At 40.4% G+C, this 24400-nt stretch overlaps 1 protein-coding gene across 1 annotated transcript in view; it reads right to left on the minus strand.

Moving 5' to 3' along the window:
* Positions 1-24400, minus strand: part of DOCK10 (dedicator of cytokinesis 10) — a 168098-nt gene that overhangs the window by 41677 nt on the left and 102021 nt on the right. The window contains 13 exon segments of the mRNA XM_033150272.1: positions 550-621; positions 1528-1641; positions 7790-7859; positions 9368-9486; positions 11671-11763; positions 13491-13577; positions 15523-15644; positions 15814-15937; positions 16632-16724; positions 17429-17494; positions 18551-18738; positions 19029-19108; positions 21347-21469. Of these exon segments, the coding sequence (XP_033006163.1) occupies positions 550-621; positions 1528-1641; positions 7790-7859; positions 9368-9486; positions 11671-11763; positions 13491-13577; positions 15523-15644; positions 15814-15937; positions 16632-16724; positions 17429-17494; positions 18551-18738; positions 19029-19108; positions 21347-21469 (1351 nt within the window).

The raw sequence follows: 24400 nt of genomic DNA on the forward strand, positions 1-24400 counted from the left end.
CTGGCAAATGATGCTTTTTAAGGGGAAGGGAGGGAAGGAAGGGGATATTAATGGTTTGTTGTTTTTACTTAGCTTATTTCTGGGGGGGGGGGGGGGGAAACTATGCTTAAGAAAGTCTTTACCTGACAGCTTAATGAAATATAATTGGGACTGTGGAGTAATCACCACCTTGGCTCTACCAGACAGAACAAGGTAAGGATTATATCATGCACACTCTGTGCAATTATCTCTCCGAAACAACAGATGTGTCGCTGTTGCCTCATTTCTCTGCCAGATACACATTTGATTCTGCTGACCATTTGTCTGTGTGCCAAGCTACACATTTTCTTAGCTGCATAACTCTGCCTTTAACTTCAGGGTTTGAATATATATAGAGGTGTTTAATACAAATGATCTGCAGGTGTGTGGGTGTGGGTGTAACAATGGGCATATGCCAAGGTGTCTTTTTATGCTCAGGGATGTTTTTGTTCAAGTAAGGTATTTTAAATGTGTGTCTATGTAAAGATTGATACCTGCTTATTCATAATGGAAAGCAGCACACAGTCTTACCTGTATTCTCTTTGTATCCACCAAATGCTGAGCCATTGATTTTAAGATAATTGCAAAAAAGAACCAGGAGTGCTATTAAAATTTGGGGGGAAAAGAGAGAACAGCAAGTTATCACAATGACAGCAATGCTCATTTCTTTGTTTTCCTCGTTCACCCTTACTTTATAGTTTTCTTACTAAAATCAGAATGATCTCTGTAATTTAGCTGAGGCATGAACAAAAGTTTTACCAAAAAAAACACACATTTGGAACATTTGTTTTGATGGTCCAAAAATTCTGCTTATTGTCATCTTGTTTCCAGAAGCTGCTGACAAGATTGTGAACACTGTGAGAAAACTGACTTGCTCTTCTATAATCAGGGAGCTAATTTAATTCCCAGTTTGTATACTTGTGAATACAGAAGGAATGTACTATAATTTCATTTAAAAACAACCCACTAATAAGTTAATAGCTGTCCACAGAGCATATAGCACTCATTTAATTAATAACCAAAACTGAATGAACAAATTGGTGTGAACTTTCAGACTTCAGGGTGATTTATAGATTAGAGCAGGGGAACAACTGAATCTAATGAGTGCCTTGCACTTGTAAAATATGTTGTGCAAAACCTAGCACAACTGTTGCTATTACTAGGTGACAGTTAAGCTTGTGCACTACAGCTTGTGTAATGTAACTCTCAAACTTCATGTGCAAATGCCACATTGGATCTCATCCCATATCTCCATGCACTTTAAATGTTGACACCCCAGTGAAGAATCCCATATGAACTTCTAGGGGCACCCACTTGGGAATATCTGTTTATGCAAGCGGCTATGTTCACTTTGGTGGAATGGATAATCCAACAAACACAAATGAAGTGAAGTACTCTCTGGTGTATGGAGCAGTAAAACGCCAACGATACACCAAAAAGGAGCATGAAGAAAATGGTAAATCTATGCAAACCTTTCTAGAACTTGTAGGGAAAAGGAGAAAGATTCACCTTTAAAACATGTTTTACTGTTCTTTGCTCATTTGACTTCAACAGACCGGTCATATTCTTGGCCAGCTCCTCGTGAACTGTTCTTTCTTCAAATGACTTGGTCTTGAATACATACTAAAATACATATACAATATATATAATAAAAATAAAAATAATAAAAACATCATCCACGTACACAGAGGAATAGTTGGCAGTGAGAAGGCTGGTCTCCCAAGACTCAGTGTAACATTCCTATTTGCTTGAAATGATTGACATCTGACAGAAATAACAGAAGTGTCACAGTGGTCTTTATATTTAAAGCAGAATTTATTGCACTGATTTCTCATTTCCCTTTTCTCAAGCAGAATGAAAGGAAGAAGCGTATCAATTCAGAGTCCTTAGGTTCAAGAGGAGTTATGTGTTTTCTAGATACAGTGGTACCTCGGTTTATGAACTTAATCCGTTCCGGAAGTCCGTTCTTAAACCGAAACCGTTCTTAAACCGAGGCGCGCTTTCCCTAATGAGGCCTCCCGCTGCTGGCTCCCTTCCACCATTCCGCTTCCGTTCTTAGACCGAGGTAAAGTTCTCAAACCGGGACACTATTTCTGGTTTTGTGGAGTTTGTAAACTGAATTGTTCTTAAACCGGACTGTTCTTAAACTGAGGTACCACTGTATATATATAAATGCAGGAATAGGAATTATGTATGAATGCCTGAGGCCATGGCGATAATCAGAATCTCCATATCTTTTTGTTTATCAAACTGCAGAAATCCTGGATTGCTGTTCACAGCATAAGCACTTCAGGCTGAAGAGCTGGAAGCTCCTTTTGAGACAAGAAAGTGTTTTTCCTTAAGTCCTTCTACCTTTGGCATTGGAAATACTGCTTTTATGGACTGAGCTACAAGCTATGTGGAGTTTCGGATCACATATTTCCCAATATCATTTTCTAAAAGCAATTCTCTCTGTGTGTATGTAGATTTGAAGCTGTGAAGGATCTTAATGGCTTCCCTCCAGGGCAAGTCCCCAATGCAAATTGCCTCCCACTGCTTAATTAAGATAAAATTGTGTGGGTACTCTGTGACTAAAAGTGGCTTCATGAGGACAATTTGTCTCTTGCAACTGGAGTAGGGAGTTTTTCAAAAAGTACCAAAATTAAGGATTGGCACTGCTCAGAGTAATCTAAATACACTTGATTAATTCACCGAATAACCATTACTGTACAAGCATAATGAATCACTAAATATTATCCAGCTATTCAAGAGTTTTTAATGCAAATACTTGTAATGGCAGTGACTGGGCTATGATGTAATTAAAAAGAAGTGAAATCCTTCACAAGTCTGCTCAGAAGTAAGTCCTGCTGAGTTTAATGAGTATTACTCTCAGGTATAGCAGAATTTGGGAGAAAGGTCCTTTGAACTCAGCGGGTTTCCTTCCTGGGTAGACATGTATAGGATTGTACTGTGAATATGGATGCATACACACTATATACTGTATTTACAACACTGGACCCTGCACCACAGTGTGGACAGAGCCAACCCTTGAAGTAAATGTTATGGCAGTTTTGTAAAACAAACAAAGAAACAAAAACTCATTTTACAGGGCAATCATTATCTACTAACAAATGAGTAGAAGCATGATCCACATTCCTATTTTACCTATAAGTTTGGTATAAGAATCATTAATACTTGCTTCACACTCTTTCCCCCCCCTAAAGGGTCACACCACTTTTAAGTTTACTCACAGAAGCCAGGTCTTCTGATAATGGTGAATAGCAACACCTTCAAAACATGCCTTTTGAAATAGGCAATTAAATGTTGAAAACATACATTTAAATATTAAAGCATCAATCCTGGCACCACAAAATCATTGACAAATGCAATTATCTTGCACATGCACCATTCTTTAGCAATAAACTCTCCTTACTGGCCAATCTGGAAATGTATGAAATGTAGTAACTCACACATTTAACGTTTTTTTTCTGAAATATGGGACGAAGGGGCAAACCAGCCATTCAACCAATGAAGTCAGAGAATACTTTTAGCAACAACTAATTAAACACTTACACATTCCTCAGTCATTTACACCTGAAAAATACACTACATCTCAGCTTTGCATCACTGTCACTCCAGGCATAATTTGGCTAATGGAATGTGACTTGTACAATGAATTATGTACTGTGTATGTTGTGAAACAGCATTAAGCTTAACTGATGTTGAAATTCCTCCCTAATAAACCTTTCATCACACACTCTTCTTAGGTTGGAACTTGACGCTATAGGAGATGCAAGGCTACAGTCTGAAAGAACAGACTCCTGTAGCAATTATGTGAAATCTTTGGCCCTCCAAATATTGCTGAACTACAGCACCCATCATTCCTGACGGTGACACTTGCTGGGGCTGATGGAAGTTGTAGTGCAGCACCATCTGGAGGGCCAAAGATCCCCATACCTGACCTATAGCATCTGTTTCTTTCCTGATTTATATAAGGATAATGAATATTTTGATATCGTCATGCAGAACAATGGCATCATGCTTTGTGACGAATATCTTAAGAAGGGGAAAGGGGAATAATTCATTTGCAGCAGATGCCAAAGTCCAAATCATAGAACAGCAGCAGCAGCAGCAGCAGCAGCAGCAGCAGCAGCAGCAGCTATTTGTAAACACTTCTGAGTGTTCAAAAAACTTCACATACATTGGCTGCATTTGCACATTACGGTAAGTACAAAGCATGGCTTATCATACACGAGTGTGATCGTTTCATTCTTCCCCTCTTCTTCCACAAACCCTGGCTTAGCATTACATCCAAACCAGGTATTGTGATTTCTTTCACTCCAGCAAATCACAAGTAGGCCAAGATCATGGTTTGTTGGGGGCGAAACAAACCATGATGTCTGGTATGGCCATGATGCTAGCCAGGGGCTGTGGCTTATTTCCTCCTTTTGTGAGTGGGGTTCATCATGATGTATGAACTGGGCTGTTATCTTGTTTGAATCCTTACAAGAACACTGTGAGGTGTGTTAATATCCCTATGCAGCAGTTGGAGGCTTGAGACTGAGAGGGAGTAGCTTGTTAAAGGTCACATAGTGATTTCATGTCAGAGGTAAAATTCAAGGTGCCAGATTCACAGCTCATTCTCTTAGCTGTAACTGCAGAATAGCCTTTGACATTATTCAGAATGTTTGTTAATTATGGTGTTGCTTCTTTCTCTTGCAAGGTAGTGTTTCTATCCATTGCCCAATTCCCCCCCCCCAGCCAGTGCTAGATTAAATCCCGGGGAAGCCTTGGGGCCCCTAGGCAGTCAAAATCTCTCCCCTCACCCATGTGCGTGTTCTAGTGGGATAACATTGAAATAAGAAAGCTTGATTGCAATGTTCTTTCAAGATCAAGTCAATATTATTTTGATCCGTTGTTGTGGGGCCCCTAAAAGGCGTGGGGCCTATAGCCCAGTGCCTTCTCTGCCTGTCTGATAATCTGGCACTGTTCCTAGCAATAAGCTCTTAAATCCTCACTAAAAAACAACAAGCATACAGAATGAATACTAGTTTATTCCATTCGCCAAAATATTCATGTAACCCACACTTGTATGCTGTATCCAATTACAATTTGAACGTAAGAAAGGTGTTTAATTTCCTTTATCACACTCACTTTATTATTATACTCATCATACAGTAGGTGTAAGCTTTCTTTACGCCAAAATTCAGCAGTGTAATACTCTGAGAGAACCAAATGAAAAAAGTGTTTCTTGTTTTGTTCTCACAAAAATGTATAACTACTGTAGATTCAATTCCTTTTTTGTTATGCCTCTTCTAGGCACAAAGTCAAGCAGTAAAGGATTTATATCCCAACACTTAATATTTCTGATGGCATATCTGCCTGAGATAACTGCAAATCTTCAGGATCTGTGACAATATATGGATGCAGAACTCAATAAATCTCACCCTAATACAGACATGGACTGATAAGTGTAATTCTTAGCTTTAGGTCATTGCTGTCCTAAAGTGTTTCAACTACTGTACACTCATATCCTAACAGTGAGTACAAATACATTCACTTTTTGTTTCAAGGATGAACTGCATGGATGAAACAGCTATCACATATCAAACACCACAGTTAGACCTTTCATATCACCTCAAACACAATGCTTTACAATGGAAGCAGTTCACACATTCCCTTTAAAAACATTCGGCAGAAAGTCACTGAGCAATGATTCTGAAGCTATGTACATGCACATGTGAATCAGCCCTAAATTCACTAGTTTGTTCCTTTAACAAAATTTATATACCACTTATTCTCTAGAAATCCTCCAAGTGGCTGGACTAATACGGTGTAACTCCAAGCCAGAGGTGAAGGCTGGCACCAACTGCTCTCTAAATTTTCTTATTCCTTTGTTCACTGAAACACAGAATTTCTAAACTGCTGCTTTTGAACTAGTTTCTATGAGGCTTCCCAGTGTCTGTGAGTTGATTCACACTATTTCTTTTTTTTTTCTTACTTCAATGAATTTTTGTTGTGATAAGTGTACAGTAGAGATTCTCATATGGAAACATTTCAAGTGAATGTGTTCAATATGATCCAGTTCAGTCCGTTCTAACCTGGTGCCTCCAGATGATATGGATTTGAACTCCATTCAGCCCCAGGCTTCAAGGCCGTGCTGGCTGGGTTTCATGGGAGATGTAGTACAAAACATATGAAGGGGTCCTGGTTGTAGTAAGCTGTTCTAGGTCTTTGCCATCCCTCCAAGAGACTGCAAAGTCAGATTTGTCTGGGGATAGGCATGTCGGCAGGCAACAGTTGGAACTTATTTGTAAATCAAGCTGTTATTTCTTATTGCTACTGGAGAAGATCACATGGTTCATTATTAAATATTAAGCTGCAGTTCTGTATTGTAAACGTAAAGGTAAGGTAAAGTACCCCTGGACGATTAAGTCCAGTCAAAGGCGACTATGGGGTTGTGGTGCTCATCTTGCTTTCAGGCCGAGGGAGCCAGCGTTTCTCCGCAGACAGATTTCCAGGTCATGTGGCCTGCATGACTTAACCACTTCTGGTGCAATGGAACACCATGACAGAAACCAGAGCGCACGGAAACGCTGTTTACCTTCCTGCCGCAGTGGTACCTATTTATCTACTTGCACTGGCATGCTTTCGAACTGCTAGGTTGGCAGGAGCTGGGACAGAGCAATGGGAACTCACCCCATCGCAGGGATTCGAACCGCTGACCTTCTGATTGGCAAGCCCAAGAGGCTCAGTGGTTTAGACCACAGCGCCACCCGCGTCCCTGTATTGTAAGCAGCACATAAAGTGGTACATCTCATTTCAGAAATCCATAAACTGGAAGATACCCAACAGTTCTAGGAACTGCATATAACTCCGCGGATGCCAGGCAGTCAGCGTAACCCGCCCAGGAGGTGTGTGGCACCATTGACACCACAAAAGCTACCATAGACGTATCAGAATTTTCAAAAGTAGGGTGGTTTGTGGATTTGCTTTTGAAAAAATAGGGCGTTTGCAGTACTTAGCTAATTGGGAACCACTTAGCTGCCTGGACTCCTATGCACATGTCTGATGATGCATGATTTCTATCTGCCCCAAGGGTGGTATTGGTAAAAAGACTGCATGTAATGTACTGAATGTGCATAGAGCTCTATGTATGTTCATGCAAAAAAAAAAAAAAACCACTTCCCCCATCCACCGAGGATGCATCAGCTGTGGATATTCTTTCTCCTTTTAGGAAGTTAGTCTAATGGAGGTCTGCAGCAGAGACTTCTAAGTGGTTGCACTGAATTTCTGTACACAAGGAAATGCTTTTAAGGTACTTGGTGCCAGCTTCCTAAATATCCCGGAAAGTTCAATGACAGTTTTGAGTGAGAAGTGAATGGAGAAGGGGCATAACAAGCAGTGCAGACTCACGATAATGTGCAAAGAATCATGCTGGAAGATTAAAAATATTTAACATACCATAAGCAGGTACAAAAGCACTGTAATTTGGACAAATAAAAAAAAAGTTTCTTAAGAAAATAATGAAAAGAAACTAAGGAAATATTACGGCACAAGCAATTTCAAAGCACACAGAAAAGCATCCTTATTAAAATGACCACCGAAGCCAATTTGACCATTTGTCAATTTCTTGTAAGAGGAGCAATTGATGAAATCACCACAGTTAGCTAATAAAGGAAGATAACACACCTCTTACAACAATGTAAATGCAACTTGCCATCAGAGAGGAAACATGAGATAGGTATGTAATGTAACAGGGATGATCAAAAAGTGAGTTAAATGCTCTTACCTTTACGTATGTCTGGATACAGTGGTCTAATTGTTCTTCGTGGAACTTTGCAACAATATCAGTAAACACCCTGTAAAGTTAAATTATTGAATGATCATGAAGATACACCTTTCCCCTTGGAGTTGTTTCACATTCAACATGGAACACAAGCAAATTCAATTAATTAAGGCAGAGGTTTTCAACCTTTTTGAGTCCACAGCTCCCTTAACCAACTACATTCTTTCTGTGGGGCTCAGGAGCCCAGTTATGTCACCCCTTGCCTGCAGAGCTGGCAGCCTCTCGCCCTTTTTCAAACACCCTTTCTTGTGGAGTGCTCCCTCAGCCTCCTCTCCTCTGCTCTTGGGAATCCTCAGGGCAGAGGAGGGAGGGAAGGAAAGAAAGAGGGACAGAGGCCAGTGTTGCCCGCGGCACCCCTGACCATCATTCAAGGAACACCACGGTGCCATGGCACACAGGTTGAAAACCACTGAATTAAGGGGTTGTTTTCTGAACCTTAGGAGCTCTCCAAACCTGTTTTAGCTTGCAAAACAACATTTTATTATTATTTTTAAAATGCACATGTGTGGAGCTAGAACTGGTTGACTCGGGTTCTAGAAGCCAACAGTTGACATAGGAGATTCTACGGGCTTGCATTGCTATCTGCTTTGGGAGCACTGCTGCACAGGATAACTTCAGGATAAATGCTTTGCTCCATATTTGATTTTTTAATGTTTATTTTTAGTCAGCAGTACTGTGCTACAGGAACCAATGGTCTGAATGCATATAAGGCAGCTTCCTACCTTCAAAGCCTATAAACATTCTAATATATAGATTTTAATAAAGGTATCATCAAACTCCAGTGTTGTTCTGCCTATGAAATTAAGGCAGTTAGCTCAGGAACGGAAGAAGAAGAAAAATCCAGCATTTTTCATTGAATTAAAAATTGAAGCACTACCTTCTACAAAAAATTCATTCTGGACTTCACAATCTACTCTGGAGTTTGGGCATAATGAAATGGACGCAACCTTACATATGTCAAAAACATATTGGATTATTTAGCAAAGTTGTGGCCTCTGTGAAGTCAGCTGCAAAATTCTGCTTGGTGATTTTAGTGAAAGTGAACTGAAAACTTAATCTAGATATTCCGATGGCAAAAATAAATACATAGATAATAAAGAAGTGTGTCATGTGGAAGTGCATTCTAAATACAGTCTTAGTTATTCTGCCCATCCCTTTCCATAAATGTGACCTCTTTGGTGTAGGTGAGACGATCACAGAAAATGTCCTCTTCGCCTCCCCAAAAAACTGCATATACATATGTTTTCAAACATGAATGCATTTTTAAAGTTAAGACGGCCTTCCCAATTTTGGTGTAAGTGACTAGAGGTTGTCTGGCACCCTCTGGGAAGGGTGTAGCTGTTTTACATACAGAAGGTCCCAGATTCTACCCCAGAATCTCCAGGTACAGCTGGAAGAGGCCCCCACCTGAGAGTCAATGCCAGTTAGTGTGGACAGTACTGAACTAGATGGACACTAAAGCAACTTCCTATGTTCCCAGTACACACAGCAAACATGAAACGAATACAATGGAAAATAAACCTGGTCACAGCAGTTGTAATCTCATCCTCCTTATTCTGTACAAGTACCCAGAAGAGCTGGTTCAAAATCACAGGCAGAAAATTCACGATGACATGGATCCTCTCAATTTTAAGCAAATTCTGATTAAGAAACAAAAATACACGTAAAGACAGGCAGATTCTCTGCTGCTCTGTGACAACTGCACATTAACATAATTTCATCAAAGTAGAGTTATATTTTGCTGTAGAAACAGTTGTACCCAAATCACCTATGATTTAAACTGTATTTTAAATAGGTATGCAAAGATAGAGCCAGAGCAGTATAGCTGTTCAGGTGTTGAACATGGAGCAGGGAGATGTGGTTTGGATTTATGCATGTCCAATGGAGCTGCCTGGGTGCCACTGATCTGATAACACTTTCTCAACTTAACCAGCTTTAGGTGTCTATTTCTGAAATCTTCTATCCTTGCATGGTTAGCCAACAATGACAGAGTTAAGAAAGGATAAAATACAGTAACCCAATGTATGCCATTGTGAGCTTCTTGGACAAAGGGAAGTGTGAAAAATGAATTAATATCAAGATTAATGGAGAATTTTCTCTGCAAAAGCTTGCTGTTTTCTAAACCTTAAGGCAGTCTTCACCAACCTGGTGCCTTTCAGAGGTTTTGGACTACAACTCCCATCAGCTCCAGGCAGTACATGCTGGCTGGGGCTGATGCGAGTTGTAATTCAAAACCTCTGAAAGGCTATACACTGGTGAAGGTTGCCTTACGAAATCTCAAGAGAAACCTTAGTGCCAGCAAATTGCTAAAGACTGAGCTGTGGAAAATTGACCACAAAGGGAGGAGGGTAGTTAATGACCACATTTCCCCACCCTGTTACTTCCTCTATATGTTGCAGCTGTTTGAATGAGGAAAACCCCCAAAAGAATGACATAATGCTTCAGATTTAGCTTTCAAACTGGCTAAATTTAATTTTTGGAAATGCTCTTGAATGAAAACATGCAAATGGCTGTTCCAATAGCATCATGGATCACAAACTGCATTATGCACATTTACCTCATGACAAAAGCGATATCAGAAATAGTGATGGACAAAGAGTTACGAGCTAGTTTTAAAGGGGTAATTTGATCATCTGTAAATAAGACAATTATTGTTCAAAAAAACAGTGAACCTAAACTTGGTGTCCTAGGACAAGCTGCAGTGATTCCCTCCAACTTTCATGACTTTAAAAGGGGATTATACACATTCAGGGAGAATAAAAGAATGCCTGGTCACGACAAATGACATCAAAACTATCAATGATGGCTATATACTAACGCCCCCACCCCCCAATCAGAGTCATCATGCCTGAATGCCAGTTGCTGGGGAACATGAACAGGAGATAACTATTTCGCTCATATCCTGCCTGTGCGCTTCCCAAACACATCTGGTCACTCACTGTGGGAACAGAAGGCTAGACGAGATGAGTCTCTGGTCAGCTCTGGCATGGCTGTTCTTATGGTATTAGGCACGCAGTTCTGCACATGGGGCATTGCTGATCTCTTGGCTTCCAAACATAGCGTGTCACTAGCTCTCATTGGAGAAAGAGGGTGAGGGGTGGGGCAAGGGGAGTTCAGGGTTGTGTGGCACAACAGAGCCAATCAGATGCTCTTGCGATTACATTCCCCAACAGCTCTGAGCTCTCCACGCCTTACCCCCTCTCTGGTAAGCACCAGCAATATGCTGCTACACAGGCTGCTACTGGTCTCAGGACATAGGGAAGCTCTTATGGCTTTCTACCACCTATAGTATGCACTCACATAATGAATGGGAAGGACAGTAAACAGCAACATACAAGATCATAGGGTTCCCGGGAGCCAAATAAGGAAAGCAAACATTGTGTACCCTGGAGTTTTCTTGAATGCTCCAGAACAACCTTGTAAATAGCCTCTTGCCTGATCACCAGTGGTAAATAAAGGTTACATCAGTGTGACTAGGCAGGATGATTTTTTTTTTCCATTTTGGAGAAAGTAGGATAATTCCCTTTTTTTAAGCAGCCCATGCTAGGTGGGCAGGTATTAAACATTTGCCATGGGCCTGTAACATTTGGGCTAAACATTTTTTGGGGGGAGGGGCGATCAGTGTCATTTGCAAAGCTGCTTTGGAGCTATTCAGCAACGTGCCATCCATTATTGTGAATGCGTGTATTTCTAAAAGTGATACAACGGGAGTTATTCAAAAGGCAAAGTCAAAATGTAGCATTACTTAGTGGTAATCTCATCTTCATCACTACCATCAAATGCATCATTATCATTAACACTGCCATTATCATTTATCATCTTACCTTACAGGAGATGATAAAGTTTGAGGTAGGTGGTTGGGAGAGATCCCTGTTCCTTTTTTGGCACTGCTGGAAAAATCTATTCAGATATGGATCCTAAAAGCAGCAAAATACATTATTTAGTTATTTATACCTACATCATATACACATTGTATCTTGCTCTTCCTCCAATAGGAGCAGAGGGAAATCCAACCATATATGAACAAGAAACAAAACAGCAGTACGAATTCATCATAAAAATGTCTCAAATTCCATCAAACTATTTCAGCAGCAGCAGAATACAACACCAAAACTACCAACACCCAGTCTATTTCAAAGTGATACACAAAATGACAGTGAAGTGTCAGAAATACTGATTTGCATTCTTAAAGAATAAGCAGAGGCAATGAAACAATGAAAAATTAGCCTGATACAGTTAACTTCTGCATCACTCCTTTATATGTGTTTTTCATGTTTTATTCAGCATTCATCAGTTCTGTTGCAGTGTCAGCAGTGTCACTGGCTTCCTAGAAAATAATACTGTATTTTCAAATTCATTTTTTACTAATACCTGCACCCTCCCCCTTTCTGCAAAAGACATAATTAGCCTGTTTTCTTTAGCTATTTACTGTGCAAAATCTTACCCCGTGGATCTGTGTTGCTGGAGGAATGTGAAAGAGGTCCCCCACCTGCTGCTGCTGTCCACCAGAGGCCCCCACTGTCATCATGGAAACCTTGATGGATCGAACACGACTGCTGGTGGCAGCCAGCACAGAGCCCCAGAATGGGATAAAGCAGAGCATGGCCAGCCATAAATCTCCGCATCCTAAGCCCATTCATTCCCCTGAAAGGGGCTTGATCTGGGCTTCTCACACACACAAAAATGAAGGCAGCCTTTCCCTCTACTTGCCCTGACCCAGCATGAGCTACCAGGGCTTCAGATGTGGTGGCTGATCTGTTGCTCTGCTGCTGCCAACCATAGCTCAGGACTGCTGTGAAATTTTTGTTTTGACAATCTTTGTATACAGTGGTACCTTGGTTTATGAACTTAATCCGTTCCGGAAGTCCCTTCTTAAACGAAAGCGTTCTTAAACCAAGGTGTGCTTTCCCATAGCAGCAGGGGACTCAATTTACAAATGGAACACACTCAACAGGAAGCGGAACATCTTTGGCTTCCAAGGCAATGTTCACAAACCAAAACACCTACTTCTGCGTTTGTAGCGTTCTTAATCCAAGCTGTTCATAAACTAAGCTGTTCTTAAACCAAGGTACCACTGTAATTCCTTGAGGAAGTGAGTACGGAAGATCCAGATTAAACAATTTATTACAGACTAAACTAAATAATCTATCATTCTCCTTTGGTGATCACTCGTAGCTGAGTAAGATTGCCTTCCATGAAAACGGTCTTAACCATGAGTGACTGTGGAGGCCAATTCTGGATCCACATGTCCTTCCACAGTGGGGACATAGGTTTCCACATGGGAGTTGATCACAGTGAGGGCTTGCCAAACATGCTTTCCTCTTAGCTCAATTCTCCTTTTCATCCTGAGTGCGTGCTTCTTCAAAGTCCATGACACCTTTAGTAAAGGCTGTTCTCCAGTTGGAGCACTCACAGGCCAGTGTTTCCCAGTTATCAGTGCTTATACTACATTTTTTTTAGATTTTAGATTTTTTTTTTTTTTAGATTTGCCTATCTATACATTCATATTCAATACTGCATCTGTAAAATGAAAACCATGGTGACCCTACTGAAACGTCAAGCAGAAATTCTAAATGCAGCCTTTGTATTCAGCCTTTCACACACACTGCCTTTCACAAAGATAATTTTTTGTAAAGGTGCTCACCTGAGTATAAACTGTTGATACAACCAATGAAGACACTTTGAAGAGTGGCTTCCCTCCATCTACCCACTTCACGTCACTTCCGCTGTGCTGCAAACAATACAAACAGCACGTATTTCTATTTAATTCCTTAATTTGTAACACTAGATTTGTAACACTTGCTAAATCATGGCGCAGGATCATTCCAAGGGGGGAAATGGGAAAATGGAGGATGTCATTAAACAGCTGAACTTTCAGCCTTTCAGAACCACAGCCTTCTGTTGGATCCCTTCGGAGGTACCATTTTCAGAATGGAGACACTTCCCTGTAGTGAGTTCTGCAGCTGTTGTGGTAATCAACTAATCATATTTGTCTAATCAACTAATCATATTTGTCTAAATTTATAAAAATCACCATGTCTAAATTTATAAAAAGAAATACTGAGTCAAATTCCTCCTGTCACTGGGAATGTAAAATTCTGTGCACATGTCCAATTTCGGCAAACGTACCTCCCACCCCTTGACAATGTTACCAAAAGCAAGAGTGCACTACACATTTAAAGCAGTATCATGCCATTTTAAACAGGCATGGCTTTCTCCAAAGAATTCTGGGAACTGTAGTTTGTTAAGAATACTGAGAGTTGCTAGGAGACTCTTGTTTCCTTCACCGAGTCTACAGTTTCTGAGTGGTTTAACAGTCAATTCCTCTTCCCTCTGTGATGGTAAAAGGTGTCTCGTAATAACTCTCTTTGGGGAAAGCCATGACTGTTTAAAGTGATATGATGCTAATTTAAATGCAAAGTGCAGATGAGGCCTAAACGTTGTTGGATACCAGCACAATGTCCACTACCCCTAATTCAAAGTCAAGTCACTGCATATTTTATAGACTACCAAGAACCAGAAAATGTTGCACCTTTTTGTAGATGTCCAGAACAGATGTAGCTGTTCAGTATGTGATTCCAGACATGTATGGGATTATAACCAACAACTAGAAGAAAAACACCCATGAGCCTTAATACTAAAGGCATATTTACACTGTACTTCATTGTGTCAGCTCTACAGCAAGTGAACCATGGAAGAAAATTCTCTCAAGTAATCCAAACTGCATGCAAAATGTCCCAGGTGAAGCAATGCATGCACCCATGCGCCTTAATACTAAAGGCATATTGGAAAGGACGTTCAGTGGTTGCTCATGAGTGAGACGCCAGATGAAAGAACTTCTAAAAACTAAGTTCTTTATTGTGCAAACTATATACAGTGTAGCAAAAGTTCAAATGTCCATCTCAACCCTCCCCTTCCGGTTCTTTGTCCAGCAAAAAAGGCGCGGGATTCTGAACCCCCGCCTCTGCCTTCCACGTCCTTCCTGCATGCGACCAGCGAGCATGGGAACCTGACCCCGTTCCCCGCTTTCCCTGTGGTGTTCAGGCTCAGCGACCTCAGCAAAGCCCCTGCACCGCCTTCCTGCCTCTAGCTCCCCTCCCCTCCTGAGGAATGGTTGCTTCCGGAGGAGGAGGGGCTGCTCGAACTGGTAAACAGTGGGGGTGGGTCCCTATACTGCAAACGCTCCCGCGACTCAGCCAGCCGCGGCGAGGGGGGTTTCCTGACACATATTTACACTGTACTTCATTGTGTCAGCTCTACAGCAAGTGAAGCATGGAAGAAAATTCTCTCAAGTAATCCAAACTGCATGCAAAATGTCCCAGGTGAAGCAATGCATGCATACACAATTATCTACCAGGTCCAGCCACCACAGAAAAAGGATGTGGTTGTATGAGGTGATTCTCTCTCTCTCTCTCTCTCTCTCTCTCTCTCTCTCTCACACACACACACACACACACACACACTGTACACATGAGGCAACAAGTTCCATGTCTGTGAGCTTGAGGTTTACTTCTGTAACTTATCATATGTAGAAAGTGAACCTTCATTTCAGTAAGTCAGTGTCAGACACCAAGGATAATAAAACTACACAAATAATATAAAGATTTCAAATTGTAAGATTCACAGACACTTTTCTTTTTGCAGGAGAGACACAAAACTCAAATGCTACACAATACCTTTCCAGCTGCAGGATCCTGAAGGCTCAGATATCCGGGAGGCAGGCTGGTTGCCACTGGTATGTTGTGTTCTTGAGACACTAGCTGGTCATCTTTCAACAAAGGTAGCCAAGCATATCCCACTGCAACCAAAAGGAGGTATTAGCATTAGAACATTTTGCTTTATTGAAATAAAGAGAAGCAATGATGGTCACACACACAAAACAAAACTTGTCATAAATGCTTGACCTAAAATGATGCTACGTAATACAGGAACAATACAAATCATGGCTTCGATCAAAGTATAGCTACCTGATGTTTCCAGGGCCTCTTTCTTTTTGGCATTAGCTTTCGCATTTATGTCGCAGGTGACGTGATAAAATGAAAAGAGAATGTGGTGCTTCTTATGGAGTTGAGTAGGCAGCTCAAGCTTCACCTGAAATGTAAAATGTTGCAACCATCTTTAGCTGAGACAGACTCAAACAAGAGCAAGAGAGGAGTCCTGGATGGCTTGAGACTGATCTTAACTTATCATCGTTCAGTACAGACATCTGCTCCTCTTGTCCCTATGCTGTGGAACTTGTGCATGAAATGGGGATGAGAGTACAAAACTCTAACCAGTTACATAAGTCTATTACTTTTTAAAAGATGTCTTTTAAAAAACAGCACTGTTCAGGCAAGCCTTTGGAATGTGTTTCTTCAACTAACCTGTCTTTATTGATGTTTTAATTGATGCTATTGTAGTATTATGTTTTTATGTTGTACACCATATACAGTGTGTTTTATAAATATTAAATAAATAAATAGTAAACAAAATAATTGACTGTGTATCTTATCATTTTCAAAAACTGTGTGTGCGAATAGAACCACCTCACAACCCCAGCCCTTTCCTTAAAAACAGTCAGTTCCTAAAAGGCCTGTCTTCTCTTGCCAATGGAAGGACAACAAGGAGGGAGCCAGTCTAACTTCTCTAGGGAGGGAGTTCCAAAATCTGGGAACAGCTATTGAGAAGGCCCTCTCCCGTGTCCCCACCAAGCGTGCCTGTGAGGGCTGCGGGACTGAGAGCTTTAACTGTTAAACATATCCTAAATAGTAGTAATACATATGAAATCACAATAAAGTAAGCTTACCTCATCGTAAAAATCAGGGTTCTGTGAATGGTGTAGAACAGCTGTATATGCTGCTGATGCAAAGAGTGGCCCACCAGGCTTTCCGTAGATACACTGTTCAAATAGATTGTGCTTTAATTTGTTTGTTACATTTTGTGGCTTGTATTCCCAACAACTGCTTTTAGTGCCCAAAGCTCTGAAGACTTTATCAACCTGGATTCTCATAACTTATATGAACTCTTGTTATAATGGGGCTGGAAGAACTGATGTGGATCATAGTTTATATGAAACAACAGTGTACACTGGACTGTTTCTCTCTCTCTCTCTCTCTCTCTCTCTCTCTCTCTCACACACACACACACACACACACACATGTATGAAACAGTCCAGTGTACAATGTCCTCTCATCTGCCTACCTCCAGAGGGCAAGACCTGAACCAATGGTTTCAAATGATAGGAAATGAGATTCTGGCTAAACATTAGGAATAATTTTCAGATGGTAAGAGCTGTTTGACAGTGAGGGATGGTGGACTCTACTTGACTGGAATTTTTAAACAGAAGTTGGATAGTCCTCTGTCAGGGAGATTCCTGCATCGGAGGAGGTTGGACTAGATGACCCTTTGGGTCCATTCCAGCTCTACCATTCTGTGATTCTAAGTTCTGCAGAATAGGCATTTCCAGCAAGTCCTACTAATAATTGTTATAATAATGGATTGTTATGGAAATACAAAGAATGCATGGGACAGACTCAGTGGTGCGGCTGCCAAAGAAATTGCTTTTGACCTATTGCTTTGTGAATGAGATCCATCTCTGCTCACCTTCATGGGTTTGGCTCCTTCTTCATCGGAACTTTTAAATTCAATGCAGACTGTTATATTCCGTGCCTGTAAGAGAAAGGTGCAAATGGAAATTATTAGCTCATAAATTACATGCAAATTAAAGACGTGTGAAATACAAGGCTTTGTTCCAAATCAGGAACTATGCTGCCAAGTTGAGAGCAAACCAGAGCAGTGTTATGAAGCCAGAAAGAAGACTGTGGAATATTTAACCTCTTATCAGCTGAAGTATATGAACACAGAAAGCAGACCCTTCACTTTTGAATCTTGCTTTGGTTATAATTCACATTCTGTATATAGTAATATTCAAATATTCATTAATTTATTTTTATTTTTTCAGGTTTAACACTACAGTTCTGTATTTGGACATACTGCATTCTTAAATGTGATTTTTTAAATAAAAAAACAGGGCATGTCTATGTGGCTGAGCCCTGCTTTAAAGCTGGTCTCATTTATTTCAGTGAAGCACATCTTAATGAAAGTGTGTTTAGAATCAGTCTTGGTTCCATTACATTGCAGTTGCTTCTCTAATGTCATTAGCTACTATAGTTTGTCAGATCATTAACCCTGATTGAGATTTTGGAAAACAAAATGCAATTTTTAAATTGAGCAAAAGAAACAAACAGAAATGAGAGGCCTATTTATTCCACAGGAAATTCTGCTATACAGGTCCAAATGTTATTCATAAAATCAACAGGTCTTATTTTTACATAAATGCATGTACAACTGGGGGTTCCAAAGGTGAATAGGGTTCAGACGTATTCTATATTCGTTGCAACCTAAGGGCCAAATTATCTCCTGGTGAATGGTTATTAGGAGCACAGTGAGCTTTCAAGGAGCAACGAAGCTAGCATTCAACTGCTTAATCGCACTCAGATCCCTTGTGAGAACAGCTGAGGCCAAGCAGCTGAATAATTGAAAGCATCACATAATTGCTAGGGATCTAACCTATGCACTGAAAGCTGCTTGTGAATCCTTAAGTTTAAGGGAATCGAGATTTTAGTCGCAAACCGGTCAATAGGTAAGTCCCGCTGAACTAAGAGGGACTTACTTTTGAGTAAACACACTGAGGGTTGCTGTGCTAGGGCTCTTGCTTTGGCATACCTTGTTGAAGCATTTTTGGCTATCGTATTTCAGATGTTTGGGATAGATGTAGATTTGGTTTTTATATACTCTATAAGTCTGGGAGTACTTTGTTGATTCTTGGACAAATTCTTCCACCTCTACTGTGGGCTGATGCTCCTTGATATCATTGAATGGCTTGATTGGAATAAAAGATGATGTTACACAATCTTGAGAAAGAAAAAGAAAGAAAGAAAGAAAACCCTTTAGTCACAAAACTGTAGCCTTTTACAATTATGGGCTATAATCTAGAAAGATGCGTTAATGGTGCAAAATCTGCCTATCTACCAAACTCCTTCACAAAACTCCACTCCTATGCAAAGGAACCGCAGAATCAAAAAAACCAACAAATAACCCAGTTTTTTTTTTTTTAAAGTGATATTCATTCCCCTCCCCCTTAATCCCGGTGTCTCATCACAGTGGTTAGCAATTTCTTAGAAATTATAAAATGGAATCATACTTTGGTGCTCCAAAGGTACAGAATCAACTATGATTTCTAAGCTGCCAGGGATGATCTGAATTTTGTTGATCTTCTCTGCCCTGCAAACATCAGAAGAATATTTTTTTATAAGGTGACGCCGACAGAACAAGCAAGAGCAGTTGTAAGTGAACACAGACATTGATCACATCCACACTGTATGTTTGAAGCACTCTTATACCACTTTAACAGTCATTGTTTCCCCCAAAGAAACCAAGGAATTGTAGTTTGTTAATGGTGTTGAGAGCTGACAGGAAACCTCTCACGGACCTATAGTTCCAAGTACAAATTAATGGTGGGACCATCATATAAAGCAGCGGCTAGGGAACTGTGGCCCTCCAGATGTTGCCGAACTACAACTCTCATTATCCTTCTCCATTGGCCATACGACTGGGGCTGATGACAGAAATAGTCCAGCAACATTTGGAGGAAACCCGCCCCCCTCGCCCCCCAGTATAAAGGAAAATGGAATTAGTGATTTAAGGTACAAAGAAAAGAATAAAGCAAGACATTAAATTTTAGTGAACTGGTGAACTACAGCAAAATCCATTTTCCTTCACAAATAGAAGTGAGGCAACTGTCAGGAAAAGAGCTCTTTTATTTAATCTTATTTCTGTTATTTTTTCAGCAACAATTATTGTAATAATGGTAGGAAATAACTCTGAGCAATATTCACTGTATTGTCATTCAGCTACGCCTAGCTGAAAAAACAGTGTCAGCTTCTGCATTGTAACAATGAAGGGCTGAGGAACGAAGTGAAAGCTCTGTCTAGGTGACCATTATTCCATTGCTGAAAGCTCTTCAATGGCAAATTTGAAAAGCATTATTATGGCTAGAATTGCTAAGCCATATAGAACAAAGCCTTGCTGATGACGAATTGCCATAGCTTCTGAAAAAGCAAACTATGCTGGATTCAGCCACTGGAGATTAACTTTGTACTGCAACCTGAAGTATAGAGTCACCCTGGGACTCTCTCTGCCCTCTCCTCCCTTGGCTTAAGAGAAAACCCAAAGCAGGCTTGTCCTAAGAGCCCTGCCAGGGAGCTGTACACAGCCCTAAACCAGTTGGGTTACCAGCTTCTGTATGGAGCATGAACATATAATGGAACTGAGGATCGGCAGGATGGAGTGCAGGAAGATTTATTAGTTTAGGGGGGAGGATGGAGAGGAGATATGGATTTCGTTGAGATCACATCAGCACATCCCCCTTGAAGCTTGAAGTTGGAAATAAGAACAGTGAAAAGGACAGGACAGACCACAGTGTATATCATCTTGACAGCTTCAGAGACTTTCAGACAGAGAAGAAGAGATATGGATTATGTTTATTTATTAATGATTTATTAATGACTGGTTGTATGTAAAACTGTATGTAAATTTGGCTAAATGTGAAGGGTGGGTGACACTGGGGGATTGGCAGTGTTGGGGGGGATGTATATGATATATTTATTAAAAAATATTATAGGGGTTCCATTTTCACCCTCTGCACACAGCACCAGAGAGGCTGAGTTGTTTGTTACTGGGGCCAGATGTCAGACACCAATGCTCAAGGCTATATTAGGGAGGAATGTGTGTATGTTGTCTGGGAGGAAGCAAGATCTGTCTTTCTCAGGCAAAGTGTTACTCAAGAGGTATCAGAAGGAAATGTTTCAAAATTGTTGAATGGCTATTATACATAGATAAAAGAGGATTTACCGGTACTCTACTCGACTATTTTGAGGACAGGTTATAACAATGTACAAAAGCCACAGCAGAAATTGGTAATGGAGCAGGTGATGTGTAGGGAGAAGGGGGTGAATGGATTTTGAAATGATAGTTTAAAAAATTATTTCATTGGGAGCAGCAAGGGAGGGAGGCAAATAGGGGGGACATCTGGGGGTGGGTGGGATGTCAGCTTTTAAATTTGTATTGAATTTGCATTAATTTGGTGACAATTTGTTAAAAATTATTGTAAATCAATAAAAATAATTAGCAAAAAAGAAAAAACCCTCTGTACTTCCATTTAGTCAATATATCTGATAAAACGCTCCTCCATGAAATGCATGTATATATCTTTAATTCCTACAATTCAACTGAAATTAATTCCATTCAGCACTACAATCAAGTGGCCATAAAGTTTGTTAATGCAGCAAACATCTCTTTAGTTTTCCCAAAGAGTTTTGCTGGAAACCCACTTTGGCATGCAACTGACTAATGTGAAAACCATTCCATGTAATGTGGTTGTTTTGGCACTCATCTCTTCTGCGCAAACAAAACCACTGATGCAAAGGAGTTAATCAACAAAGCCAAGCAATGGTTCCTTGCCTTCTGTATTCCGTGACGAGTTTCATTAAGTCATCCGTTGAAATTTTGCTACTTTCTTGCCTGAACAAAGGTGAGAACCGGGAATCTCTGTCAATATTTCCCTGATTATCTTTAAAGACTGGTCTGTAACAAAGGGGAAACAACATATTAAATGAAAACCATAAAGGTAAATGAAAACCAAGCCATTGCTAATTATCTCTATGGAGGCACGAGTTCCTTCCTTTGCCGCTGAGTTCTACTTTCAAGCTTTCTTTTTACTAATTCCATATATATATATTTTAATCCCCAAACCTAAAATTAAACATAATTTATCTGGAGGTTTTCAGCAATACGTCAGTCAGATTGTGGCATGGGCACTGAAATCCAAGTAGTTCAATAATATTCACACCACACACCAGATTTCTGGCAGCACTTAGGATGATATCAAGGAGGTACCTCCATTCTTGTTGGGGATACAAGTCTATGCATATTTACCTGGGAATAAACTAGGGTGACCAGAGCACCTTTAATGGTGGTGTAGATGAGGGAATTGATGCCTTCTCATGCTACACTTAAAGGTGCAGGAGTCCTGTCTTCTTACACATCTTGGCCACCTTGGAACAAACCTCACAGAATAGAGTGAGACTGACTTCTGAAGAAGCAGCCACAGTGCTCCATCTGCATCCTCATCATCAACATCATCACCATCCTTTATTTATACCCTGCCCATCTGGCTGGGTTTCCCCAGCCAACAGAATATTAAAAACACGACAAAACATCAAACATTAAAAACTTCCCTAAACAGGGCTGCCTTCAGATGTCTTCTAAAAGTCAGATAATAGTTTATTTCCTTGACATCTGATGGGAGGGCATTCCACAGGGCGGGCACCACTACCGAGAAGACCCTCTGCCTGGTTCCCTGTAACCTCACTTCTCACACTGAGGAAACCACCAGGAGTCCATCGGTGCTGGACCTCAGTGTCCGAGCTGAACGATGGGGGTGGAGACGCTCCTTCAGGTATACTGGGCGAAGGCCATTTAGGGCTTTAAAGGTCAGCACCAGCACTTTGAATTGTATATAGAAATTATTCTATATAGAAATTCTGTACCATTGCCATGACAAGACAGAAAAAGTTGGGAATCAGTGTGTTTTCCTAGGATGCAGCTTTAAAGAAGGGCTGAGCAAGCTTAAGATCTCCAGGATCTACTTTGTATTTACTACAGTCCCAAGCAGGGCCAGATTTAGGTTTGATAAGGCCCTAAGCTACTGAAGGTAATGGGGCCCTTTATATGTCCAGCTGTCCTTTGTCAACATCAAACTGTCACTGTTTTTCGTGTTGAATATATGCTATATGGTAATTTATGGACCTACACAACACAAAGCAAAACACTGTTGCTGTATGTAGGTTTTATTTTATTTGTTTTTTATCTTATATTTTGGAAATGGGGCCCCCCAGAGAGTTGGGCCCTAAGCTATAGATTGTTTAGCTTATACATAAATCTGGCACTGGTCCCAAGGTAAGTATAAAATAGTGGCTCAAGGAAGGTGTAGACGGAAGCTGAAGTCAATGACTAAATCAATGCTGAGGGGGACACCTGCTGTTTGTTCCCTGGGAAGACTGAGCTCACATGAAAGTCTATTCCCCATTTCATCTTAAGTTTTTTCACTTTGGCAGCCTTATTTGGGGGTACAGTGGAGTTGGGAGACTTTGGGTTGTTGCTATTGTTAAGCGACTGTAGGCACATGCATGCAAATAAACCGGCTTCTTTTGAACTCTATGTGCAACATACAGTATCTCCCTCCCTATTCCTTTCCTGACAGCTCTCTATTCCCCCTTGGTATGAAGGATCATTATCCTTGATCGTCCTACCCTCTACATTTTGTCTTATCTTCTTGATATCTCTTCTGTAGCTTACTTGAAGATGCAGTTGTCCCCATCTTGAAAAACAGCACACCCTTTTTTTTTTAAGGAACAAGGTAAGCCAATGTGAAAATTATTCTCTAGATAGGAAACATGGACTGAGGATAAGATGATAAGAGTGACTTTCCACTGAAGCTCCCAGGAAGGGTCTACTTTTCTGTATATGGATAAAGGTTATGATATAATTGTGACAGATGGCTTTTTAATCTATTTCTTCTTTTCTCTCTTGCCTTTTTCTCTCTTCCTTTTTATTTCTTATTTTGGTTCTCCTTTATTCCCCCCCCCCAACTAGTTTGGCTTTTATTGTATTATTGTATTTTACGTTGAATTTTTTAAAATAATTTTTAATCTTAAAAAAACCCAAAACAAAACAGAGCGAGTTACCACCCAGAGAAGTTTAGGTTCTGATGCTTCACCTCATAGTTTTAAGCCCTTCCTTCATAAGATACACAGGTTCAGATTCTCAACCACTGGATATTGGGGAAGCAGTTGGTTAAGTAGATATAGAATCAGATATAAAGGATACTTCTAATATTGCAAGTAATTGAGATATTCTACGGATTGGATTCTAAAATGGTCTGGTAACATTCGGTGCTCCAGATGTTGTTCAACTCCCACTCCCATCAGCTCTAGCCATCATCCCCAGTAGCCGTGGGATGATGAGAGCTGTCATTCACGAACATCTGGAGGGCCAAAGGTTCCCCTACCTTTGTTTGAAAATAATAGAATAATAGAATGGAAGGAAGGCTATATGGAAAATATTTTGTGGGAAATGAGGTCTCCAAGTACAAATCCTATTTGCAAACTCTGGCAGCAGTGGTAGAAATATGAGAAAGGGAGACTGACTTCTCACATTGTAATTCTAATGTGTGCTGCAATTATTGTCTCTTGGGAAAGTGTACAGGGCAACAACCCAAATTCCAGGACACGGAAACTGGAATAGTGACAAAGGGCAGTTCTAGTGGCCACCTTGAGATATTGTCAGATTAGGAGTGACTCAAGAGTAAAGATTACATTATGGCTGTATGCGCCTGCTTTAAATTATAATAGCACAAAGTAAAATATAAAAATCCACATTAAATGGGAATAGTACTATAGCCAGAAATTAAAGAAATGGAAAGCACATTCACAGTCCAAGATTTCTGCTTTTCAT

The sequence above is a fragment of the Lacerta agilis genome, chromosome 5 (genome assembly GCF_009819535.1).
Source record: "Lacerta agilis isolate rLacAgi1 chromosome 5, rLacAgi1.pri, whole genome shotgun sequence".
Taxonomy (NCBI): Eukaryota; Metazoa; Chordata; class Lepidosauria; order Squamata; family Lacertidae; genus Lacerta; species Lacerta agilis.